General features: G+C 36.1%; 1 protein-coding gene across 4 annotated transcripts in view; it reads right to left on the bottom strand.

The window, feature by feature from the left end:
* GAS2 (growth arrest specific 2) overlaps positions 1-12,073 on the bottom strand; it is a 132,159-nt gene that overhangs the window by 65,828 nt on the left and 54,258 nt on the right. For all 4 annotated transcript variants that reach the window (XM_058688476.1, XM_058688475.1, XM_058688477.1 and 1 more), the window contains exon 5: positions 1,744-1,807. In XM_058688476.1, coding sequence (XP_058544459.1) covers positions 1,744-1,807 — 64 coding nt within the window. The remainder of the gene's footprint in view (positions 1-1,743; positions 1,808-12,073) is intronic.

Genomic DNA, 12,073 nt, shown 5'->3' with positions numbered 1-12,073 from the left:
TACTCCTTCATAGAAACCAAGAAGGTGACAGTGCTGTAGGGGAGTGGGGTTCCAGGAAACAGCTGGACACTACAAACTCAAACTAAGCCCTAGTGGTAGAGAGATAGAGGCCTAGGGGACCCTCTCCCAAGGCCTTCACACAGTATCTGGGAACAGAGTGGGAGAGAATAGGGAAACCTCCAAATGTCTCAAATTGACTTTTTCACTTTGAGTGGAGCCTCAGTCAGATTTACTTTGAATTCTTTAAAAATAAAAAAGGGGCGCCTGGGTGGCTCAGTCGGTTAAGCGGCCAACTTCGGCTCAGGTCACGGTCTCACGGTCCATGAGTTCGAGTCCCGCATCGGGTTCTGTGCTGACAGCTCAGAGCCTGGAGCCTGTTTCAGATTCTGTGTCTCCCTCTCTCTGACCCTCCCCCGTTCATGCTTTGTCTCTCTCTGTCTCAAAAATAAATAAACGTTAAAAAAATTTTTATAATAAAAAAGAAAAAAATCTTTCTCATACCCACTTAATTGCGGTAAAGCAAAATTCACAGCTGATGTCCAACTGTTTGAGATTATGTTGCTATCACATTTTACAGAACTTGGAGTTATTTCTGATTGCAGGTTAGTTTCCCATCGAATCAAACAAAACAAAACAAAACAAAACAAAACAAAACAAAACAAAACAAAACATAGGTCTATTCACTGCCAGCAAGCTTTCTACCCACTGCTGTAGTCTGATGTGCACACTTTGTATTTTCTTTACCTTGATTTTCTTTATAAATTTCTCTTTGAGAATTTTCACCCAGAGCCAGCTCTCACTTTATTGGCTCATCTGATCTCTGTCTTAAAAGTATACCCAGACCTTGGGGCGCCTGGGTGGCTTGGTCGGTTAAGCGTCCAACTTCGGCTCAGGTCATGATCTCACAGTCCGTGAGTTCAAGCCCCGCGTCAGGCTCTGTGCTGACAGCTCAGAGCCTGGAGCCTGTTTCAGATTCTGTGTCTCCCTCTCCCTCTGCTCCTCCCCTGTTCATGCTCTGTCTCTCTCTGTCTCAAAAATAAATAAACATTAAAAAAAAATTTTTTTTTAAAGTATACCCAGACCTAGATGAAAACAACATCTTCCAATCAATTCCTAAGTTTTATTTTGAATCAAGACTTCTTCAACCACTTGTAACCTCATTTCTAATTCTTTGGGCTTCATAGAACTGTCAGAGGTTCCATTTGGTCATTTGCCAGATAATAAAAGAGAAGACGTGAAACCAAAGCAGATTAGCTGAGGTAATAAAGTCCCTTTCTCTGCCTACTTAGCTAGGATTATGACTTTTACAATTACTCCTTTTTTCCTAGAAGAACAGGATTCCAAACATCTCTCCCCTTATGAAGGATAATATTCTAGGACTGTCTTTAATCAAAATATGGAGAATAATTTAAAAACTATCCTCCTACTCAGAAGTAGAAGCTAAGAGAGCTGACAGGTGCCCGGGTGGCTCAGTCAGTTGAGAGAAAATGTATTGGATGGGAGGATATGCTTTTAGTAAATGCTTATCAGACATAGTGGCTTTGACAAGATCATGGTGCTAAGAATATTAGTGGCATGCTTTATTTTGAACAACTGCTCTTGAGCTGTTCGGACGGATTATATTGGAAAAAGCAGCTTCTCAAAACCCAGGTTAAATTAGCAACGAAAAACCAGCAAGCTTCTCAATTGCTTCAGTGCTGAGGATGGTCCATGTCTTGACATAGTGGCAGCAGTTTGACCTACCTGGCTGCAATCCGGCCAAGCTCTAGCAAACAGAGACACACTTCTCTGGGTTGCTTGTGGAGGACTGAAAGACAAGACAGAGGTGGACACCTTTACAATAGAAGGGACTGTAAAGCAGCTCAATAGCAAACAGGCTTGCCAATGACCTCTCTTCTCTTATGCTTCCAGTAAATGAGCTAGTCTTCATTCTGACATTCACAGAAACCATCCTATCCCACGATACACTTAGCTCTACTAAAGTCTTAAAGCCCTTTCAAAACTCTGCCCAATATCCCTCCTCAAAGCCACGAGTCTCAGGAAATCTCATCCTGAGTAAATCTCCCCCGGAAAATGCTTCATTAGTTAATATTAGTAAGCCAATAGTGGAAACACAAGTAGCTGTATTATGATATAAATAGTTGATATTTTAAAATACATAGTACATGAGGCAACTGAGTGGCTCAGGAGGTTAAGCATCCAAATCTTGATTTCAGCTCAGGTCATGATCTCACGGTTCATGAGATCGAGCCCTGCATTGGGCTCTTCACTGATAGTGCAAAGCCTGCCTGGGATTCTCTCTCTCTGTCTCTCTCTCTCTCTTTCTCTCTCTGAAAATAAATAAATAAACATTACAGGGGCACCTGGGTGGCTCAGTCGATTAAGTGTCCGACATCGGCTCAGGTCACGATCTCACGGTTCATGAGTTCAAGACCTGTGTTGGGCTCTGTGCTGACAGCTCAGAGCCTGGATCCTGCTTCAGATTCTGTGTCTCCCTTTCTCTCTGCTTCTCCCTTTCTTGCTCTCTCTCTCTCTCTTAAATATAAACATTTTAAATAATTAAAAAAGAAATAAACGTTACAAAAATGATTTAAATTTTTTTTCCTAAAATACACAGTACACAGAAGACAGTGGAGCAAAGACTAGACTTTGCAAAATCCTGAGTCTATCTTCACCAGTGATTTGGGCAGAAATAATGCAATGAATAAGGAGAAAAATTATATAAGAAAAATTATCCTTTGTTATCTGCCAAGCAATAACATCAAGTGAGATTCTGAAATTTGATGTCCCTTCCTGATCAAGTCTGGTTAAATGGTACTTTAGAATGATATACTTTCAAATGAATGGATTTGCAAATACATACCTATATATACATGTATACATATATATGTATATATATACTATCAGCCAGCTTTGCCCATAAAATGAGAAAATTAGAAGACTGTTCTTTGTTTGGATCAAATTCTAATATAATCTGATGTTTTAATAAAATTTGCTTTACTAATTGCTTTGGACACATTCAGTAATGTTGTCCAATCACGCTTGCATTTGTTGAGTCTACCAAAAGAGTATTTCCTGCCTGTATTGCTTTCTTTTAAACAAAGATTAGAGAATTTAAAAAATATTATTATATATATCACCTAATAAAGTCAACAGATACTGAAAAAAATATATTGGCTTGAGAATGGTCTTTACATAGACAATATCCTGATAAAAGAACATACTGGCTTATTGATAGCTTATCGATCTATTTTAAGAAAGTAACCTTGCTTTAATTCTTAAACATATAATTTTATAATTCTATTTCCCAGCATTATTCTATTCCTTTAATTTAAATATCTAATTCTTTCTCTCCACAGATTATGGTAGGGGCAACATTTGGTTCACTGATGCCAGAGTGGAGTTTGTTTGTGATGAGTATAAAACGAACATTTACTTGGATTGTAAATGTATATAATTTCACTTGGCTTTAGACGGACACAATTTTGTCATCTTGTCATAAAATGTCACCTTTAAAGCTTTTAAATTAAATTCTATTCCCACCAACAATGCTCCTTAAGACAGAATTATGGAAAAATCTCAATTATAGACTATTTCAATTCTTGGTCATATAAGTTTTAGCTGACCTTCAGTGAATTCCCCTAATCAAGAAACCTAAACTTATTTCTAATTAAAAGATCTTAAAATAAGGATATTTACTACTTCCAATTTCAAATGCACTACTGTTTGACCCTGGCTGGAATGATACAAACATCACAACTTTTGACATATTAAATCGACTTCTAGTGCAATATAACATATGGACTGTAATATCACATAGGCATCAATTTCAAAAAAAGAACAATAACAAACATTGGAAAGCAGAATCTAACAAATAAATCAATCTTCCTGTCTAGATAATCAATTCTTTCTGATTCAGTCTTTAAAAAAATACGCTGTCCATAGAACAAAATAATAAACAGGAGTTTTGAGTGGAAAAAGGAATATACAAAAACTGAGGAGAGGAAGATTTTCAAGGCTCTGTTAATACCCTCATCTTCGGTGAAAGCTGTGTGAAGCAAGTGGCTACCGCACCAGGAGATGTGGATAAAATCTCATGCGTTTCTTAATGGAAATGGTGTCAAAATATATAAATTACTAGTGAACTGACCAAATTGTGTCAATGTGCAGTCAACACCCAGATATAAAAGGTAATACCTGACCCAACTATACTGATTCCTTAACCAACTCATTATACATATTTTGAGGACTATGTAAGCACTGGGATAGATACACTTTATGGAAAATAAAATTCATCCTGAAAAAAACAATCATGTGGCTAGTAAAGGAAAGACAATGTGATATATAAGACACTTTACTAGGGCACCTGGCTGGCTCAGTCGGTTAACCGTCCGACTTTGGCTCAGGTCATGATCTCACACTTGGTGACTTCAAGCCCCACATCGGGCTCTGTGCTCATAGCTCGGACCCTGGAGCCTGCTTCGGATTCTGTGTCTCCCTTTCTCTCTGCCCCTCCCACTCTCTCTCTCTGTCTCTCTCTCTCAAAAATAAACAATAAAAAAAAAAATTTAAAGGAAAGACACATTACTGTTGTGTACTTCTTTGCTTCCTCAACTGAGCTAATCAATTTAAAACAGGTTTAGCATGCCCAAACTCAGATGTTGAATCTACCATGGACTCATCAGAAAATTAATTTTGGCAAACTAAAAAGTAACTGCATGATTCTTCATATCCTTAACAGATTCAGCCTATACAATTTAAGACAAATGAACCTCTTCTTCAGCATCATTTCTTAGGAAAAACTAGTAGAATGATAATATTTTACTGCCCAGTTTTCTTGGAAATATATTTTATAAAGGAAAACATTGCTTCAAAACCCCACTTGTGCTATTGCCTCATATATTAATGGCTTTTTTAATTGGCATATTATAACTGACTCATAATGGCCAACCGCCCCCCCCCCAAAAAAAAAAAAACAGTATCTGATGACTAATAAGCAATGAATGAGATGAATCTGTACAGGTGCATAATTTAACACAAAACAGTAATGACTCAATAAATAATATATCTCAAAACTCAAGGATGATGACAATCATCTGGCGATGATAGTGGTTTGACAGTGAACTAAATAAAGACTAAAACCTTACCTGGTGTCTTGAGAAAATGCAAATTATGGCAATGTTTGTTTAATTGTAAAAGCAAATATTCTTCCCCTATTGCTATAAAATTAAATTCAAAGTCTTTAAATAGTATCTAAATTTTCCAAAGAGGTGACTTTATTTGGTTTTTGCACTGAAACAAGTTCTAAACTAAGTTAATAGAAAGAGATTCAAATCTCAAAGATCTGAGTGTGAGTGTTCATGCTTACTGGCTGTATTCTCTTGAGCAGTTATTCTATAAAATCTCATTTTGGGAAACACAACAGTTTACACCTTGCAATATTTTTGCGAGGATTAAGCCAAATAATATTTATTGTTATTCTTAGCACAGTGTTTGGCACATAGGAAAGATTTTCCCGAGGTTAGTTTTATTATTTTTTAATTTTTTGTTATAAATTCTTTGTTTAAAGATTAACTTCATTTAGCTTAGCCAACAATAATTCACTTATTTTTTCCCCTAAAAACATGTTTTTGTGTGTGCACCAATCAGATACTAGTCACTACACTAAGCACTATAAAAACTCTGTGAGGGGGCGCCTGGGTGGCGCAGTCGGTTAAGCATCCGACTTCAGCCAGGTCACGATCTCGCGGTCCGTGAGTTCGAGCCCCGCGTCAGGCTCTGGGCTGATGGCTCAGAGCCTGGAGCCTGTTTCCGATTCTGTGTCTCCCTCTCTCTCTGCCCCTCCCCCGTTCATGCTATGTCTCTCTCTGTCCCAAAAATAAATAAAAAACGTTGAAAAAAAAATTTAAAAAAAAAAACAAAAAAAAAAACTCTGTGATAGGGGCGCCTGGGTGGCTCAGTTGGTTAAGCATCGGACTTCAGCTCAGATCATGATCACATGGCTTGTGGGTTCGAACCCCGCATCAGGCTCTATGCTGACAGCTCAGAGCCTGGAGCTGCTTCAGATTCCGTGTCTCCCTCTCTCTCTCTGCCCTCCCCCACTCACACTCCGTCTCTCTCTCTCTCTCTCTCTCTCTCTCAAAAATAAATAAACATTAAAAAAAACTTTGGGATAAAAAATTACTAGTGGTAAAATGTGTATAATTTAAAGTGGTCCCATTATAATGAGTGTATTTTGAATATTTTATCATTTATTTTATATCAGAAATAATTAAAAATCAATCAATCTAAATCAAATGCCAGGTTAAGTAGGTCAATTTGGTCAGCATATAAAGAAATTTAAAGCAGATATCCTATACCTATTACAAGTTTGTGCTCAATACAGAGCTTAAGTAACAATTGTATTAAAATACGTGATTTTGTGAAACAGCAAACACCTTACATTAATTTTCCTGTATCTGTGAATGAAATAATTTAGATGAGTCCATGTTTAGTAAATTACCTAAGTTGATTATGTATTACTGAAGGCATGTCTTTGTCACAATGATTAAAAATATGGCTTTTAGTATATTGTATTTGAACTAAAGACTTTGTATTGAGTCCTAAGTATATTTATGTTAAATCACTTCACTGATTCATCTTTTCAAAAAAACCAAGAAAACCTTCTACTTATGCTGAAGTTTAGAGTAGAAAACATTTTTTTTCAGTCTGTCATCGAAACATTTGCATGGTCTTTTGCTTTAAGTTAGAAGAGGGGATCACTACTTTTTTCTGTCCTCTAAAAAATTCTTTTTAAAACAAATCAAAAGCTCTCTGGTGAATGGTCATTATTATGCCAAAGGTTTTATCATTGAGGTTTTTCTTTTAATAATCAAAACCATCTCAAAGAAAAGCAGAATGCAGAACACCTCTGGGGAAAGTAACACAGATCCCTATTCAAAAATATGTGGCAAGAGACTCAGTCTTATAACCTAGATTCTATAAAAATCTCATGGGCATCAAATGTCAAATGGAGTGCTGCTAGCTCCAGGAATAGAAATGAGGCCTTCCACTAAAGCAAAGGGTAGAGTTTCAATGTCACAGAATCTGCAAGTATAAAATGCATTCAACCATAAATGTATAGTTTAGCTAAATGTATTAAGTTTCAACACATGGGCAAAGAAACAAAAGCATGAAAAATTGTGTTGTCTATTTGGTGTCTGTACATTAGAGACTACAATATTTACACATTGGCTTTGAGGGAAACCGGTTTTTAGATTTATATTTAGGAAGGAAATTTCAAATACAATTATGTTTTTGACTGAATATTGTTTAGTCGTGAAAATATCACAAATTAATAGCTGTCCACCTTCCCAGAATAGGGAAGGGTCTAATACTCAGAAAAGTGGTATAACAGGAAATACAGTTAACTAGAAGTCAGAAGGATGAAGTTCTAGCCCAGGCTGCATAATTTTTCATCTCTCAAACAGGCATTTTGCCTTCTACTTGTTCTTCCTGATGAGGTGAAGGGCACTTGGTACATATAGCAAGTACTCAATAAATGTGACTCCCTTGCTACTTGATTGGGGTCCACAAACCAGAAGCATTGGCATCAGCTGGGAGCTGAATAAAACTACAAATTATTGGGCCCCACCCCAAACTTACTGATCAGAATCTACAATTAAACAAGTTCTCCGGGGGATGAGTAAGCACTTTAAGGTTGGAAAAGCACTGTATTACCCAATGCTGTGATTATTATAATAAACATCAGTCAGGGGTTCCTAGGTGGCTCAGTAGGTTGAGCATCTGACTTCAGCTCAGGTCATGATCTCACAGTTCATGAGTTCCAGCCCCACATCAGGCTCTGTGCTGACAGCTCAGAGCCTGGAGCCTGCTTCAGATTCTGTGTGTCTCTCTCTCTCTGCCCTTCCCCTGCTCGCTCTCTCTCTCTCTCTCTCTCTCTCTCAAAAATAAACATTAAACATCAGTTATAATTCCTCTATTTTGTTAAAAAGATTCCAATGTGCTTTGCTATATATAATATGCTCTACAAATGTTTCAGATAGCAGTGATGATGATGATGAATGGAGGGAAAGTAATTCATGCATTGAATTAGCCCTTAATGGGTACTATGGGCATTTCTCTCCTGCCAGGATTAATAAAGTATTAAAAATGTTTTTCTAGAAATTCTAGAAATTTAAGGGCTAGTCACAAACTGCTCCCTGTATCATGTCACTCCTGGTAAGACCCATGCAGAAACCTTTCAGCTTAAAGGTAGGGGGCAATTAGGGATAGTACAGCAATTTAGGTGCCTTGAAACTGATCTCAAGAAAGCTAAAGAAAAAGCAAAGAATCTCACCAACTCATAAACGCTGGGTGTGCATGTACCCAGATTTCTCAGAATCATTATTCACATTTAGAAAGGCCATGACATCCACATAATTCACAGAAACAAGAATATTTCATTCATAATCTCATCAGTTATGGCATATGTATAGAATGAAATGTAGTTAAGTGCCTTTGCCACTGAGTCAAGAAATGTCCTGCACCAAGTGATGTCCTTCATTTCTTTAGTACTGGACTTCATGTGAAATTAATGGGTTAAGTCACTAACAGAACAGCAATTAGAGGCAAGAATCTTTTCTAATTTGGTTTGTAGTTACACTTTATTTTTCCTCTTTAAATAAGCATATGAACTTCTAAAATTAACTCAGAGCATAACTTTCTATAACACAGGGGCAAGATCTTTGGAGGTAAATGGAGCTGAATTCAAATTCCACCTGGGCCATTGAGAAGGTGTGTACATTGGGCAAGTTATTTAATTCTCTGGGTCCCAGGATCTCATTTATAAAATGAAGGTTGTTGGAGAAGTAGATATGGTTAAGACGTGCACTGCCTAGCTACCATTATTGAGCATATAGTTATTAGTATTGAATATTGTACAGCAAAAATTTGATCCTGGAAAAGCTAGAAAGCTGTTCATTTCCCTAATTTAACCTTGACTTTGCTGAGTCTTGATGTAATATCATTCTAGGGAGACGTTTAGTTCTCTCAATCAGATTCTGTACTGTTTTCTCATACCTTTGCCCTGGCATACGGCAAATAGCTGAATTTGGAAAGAATTTCTGAGTTCAAAAGTAAAAATGTGAACTGAGATGCTAATAAATTAAAATTAAAAAAACAAAAGTCTAACATAATTGTCTCTGGGAAAGAAACTGAATATAAATAACCCTAATGCTGAATGGATGTCTTGAAATTGTCATCCTAATAAAAAGGATATTTTATTTTATACTAATAAAACTAATATAACTTTTTTCCATAGAAATGTTCTTAGAGTCCATAATAACAAGATAATAACAAGAGATGATTTATCAAACTGGAAGGTAGGCATAGATTCCTTTTCTGATGTTAACAAGTGACTTTAAACTATAAAATGGAGAACAATATTTAAAAGTCCACACGTAATCCTTTTTAGTTTTCTGCAGCAACATCAAACCAATACTGTGAATAGAACAGTGCTTGACCAAGGTTCAGTAAAAGAAAGGATTTTGTAAAACTACTCATTGGGGTCATGCATCCACAAAAGACAACACCACACAGCCAACACAAACACAGAAAATAAAAATAAAGAACAAATCACACACATTTGCATGCTAGCACAACAGATAGCAAACCCTTTTCTTGCTGAGTAGATTCTTTCTCTGAGAAATAGATGAAGGATAGTCACTGGCCTCCAAATCCTATAATCATCCAATAACATAATGATATTGACACAATTACTGCAAACACAACATTATGCATTTTTAAAGTATTCCCCACCCCATCCTTCCCCCCCCCCCCCATCTCACAGCTCCCTGGAATGTATACATATTGAGCAACGTAAATAAGGCTCTGGGAAAAATAATTACACTTGAAAATTTCTAAATTAGTATAGTAAAATAAATTACAAATAATAAATCCCCTATACAAGAACACTGCTAATGAACGAAATAATTTCTTAAAATATCTTAGAGAAATTCATATAAGAGCATCAATATTGGGAATTCATAACTTAAAACTTTTTAAGACTGAGAGTATATCATAGATTTTTGGTCTTAATTTAAATGATAAAAAATGAACCATATCAAAATATCCAGCACTGGGTTACAAAAGGTTGTTAAAATATTTAACCTTTGAAAATTATTCTATTTATTATTAGGGAGAATATTAATACATTCTATTAACTTCTATAGACTGAAAACCGAAATGCTTTCACACCTAGAATCTTCTAAACATTTTTTCTTTACTCCACCATTAAAAGAAAAGTTCATTTCTTTTAAAATAATTATTGGCGGGAGTATTTCGTCTTTAGAAAGATAAACTACATACTATTAAATTTAAGGAAGCATTCATGTTCATCTTTTGAATCTAAAGCACAATCCTAAATATTTTTAAAGAATCCAATGAAACCAATTGTGAGACATGAAAAAAAAAAAACAAAAAACAAAAAACAAATCTCCTCTAGCCACTGACCTATATATCAGCGTGGTTTGAACAGTGGGGGTTGTAGCTGAGCATTATATGCAGACCTGTAAGGGTAAAGCCTGTCCCGCAGAGCACACAAAGATCCACGTGGTCTATTCTTAGAGCAGTATAAAATTCGCCAAACACTTGAAATGTCACTTTAACTTCGACAATGGGAAATAGCCCTTACAATTCTCAGTGTGTACAATTCTAGGCCAACAAATAATTCTCTATGCAAATTGGTTCCAATGATATCTTAATATAAATAACATTAACTGCTCATACTTCAGATGGCATGCCACCTCTATTGACTGATGTTTGTTAACAGACAATAAGAAGAAATTAATATCGTTTATAACCTGATTTCTGTTTGTCTTTCTTAATGGTCATTTACTATATATGTGTGACCTCATGTTCATAGCAGATTGTAGGTTTTCTATATCCTTAAATAGTCTCAGTAATATTTTTGGTTCGTATCTACAGATGCCTCTAGTTTAAGATATCACTAAATGTCATAGAGTCAGTTCATTTCCCCTTGTTTTACTATTATTAAAAAAAAAAGCATTTCAGTGGGCATTCTGGTGCTTACTTCTACTTATTTCCTTTGGATAAACTTTTAGAAGTAGAACAATTTGCTGAAAATAAATAAATAAATAAACACTTGTGAGGTCTTTAATACATAAGGCCAAATTGCCTTCTAAAGAAGGCATGCCTATTTCCAATTTTCTTCAGCAATGTATAGAAGATCCTATTTTCCCACATACTCAACCTAAATATATAATTTTCTTCTATTTTGCTAATTTTCCATAGCTTTTATTTGCATTTACCTTATTGCTAAGGTTTTGTATCTTTATTAGATTTTTATGTCTTCTATGACGAGGCTGTTCATGACTTTTGTCCGTTTTTCTATTGCCTCATTTCTGAAACACTATTTAGGATAGAGTGAATTTATGATCTGAGAGTTGACATTTCACAGAGGAAAAATTATCAAGAATTTCATAGAAGATAAACTGCAGGTTATACCCTGTATGTGATTATATCGGGTGGCATAAAAAGCTATCTGCCAAGAATCAAAAAGACAAGAAGCATGAGAGAAGCATATGGAGTCAGCCGCTATCCATACACTCCAGTTCATCCCTGGCATACCTTCCCCACCACTGAGATTTCTTGTCATTAGCTGTTGTGGAAAGAGAACAGATTGAGTAAGTTGGGAATCTAGATCCCCTTGCAAATAACTGTACAAAGAAACACTGCAACAGAGGGTAGCATATCAGTTGCCACAAAGATAAGAATGCTTTATGCAGGCAAAGACCTTTGAACAGCTAAAGACAGAAGCCTCTTGATACACACTCAGGACAGTGATCTACTTTATCATTCATTCAAACAGATTTTTCCCCTTCATCAGGGCATCTTTTCATTTATTTGCTGTTCAAAACACCAGGACACAAAGGATGCACTTCATCTTGTGTGTCACTGAAATGAAATCTTGAGGTAGGAAAAAAGAAAAACGCTTGCCCTAAATTCTCTTTCAAAAGTGAAGTGTGAAAAGACATCAAGCAGAGTACACAGCGTTATTGTTGCAAGAAAGTCA

The sequence above is a fragment of the Neofelis nebulosa genome, chromosome 10 (genome assembly GCF_028018385.1).
Source record: "Neofelis nebulosa isolate mNeoNeb1 chromosome 10, mNeoNeb1.pri, whole genome shotgun sequence".
Taxonomy (NCBI): Eukaryota; Metazoa; Chordata; class Mammalia; order Carnivora; family Felidae; genus Neofelis; species Neofelis nebulosa.
This window is presented reverse-complemented; position numbering and strand designations above follow the sequence as displayed.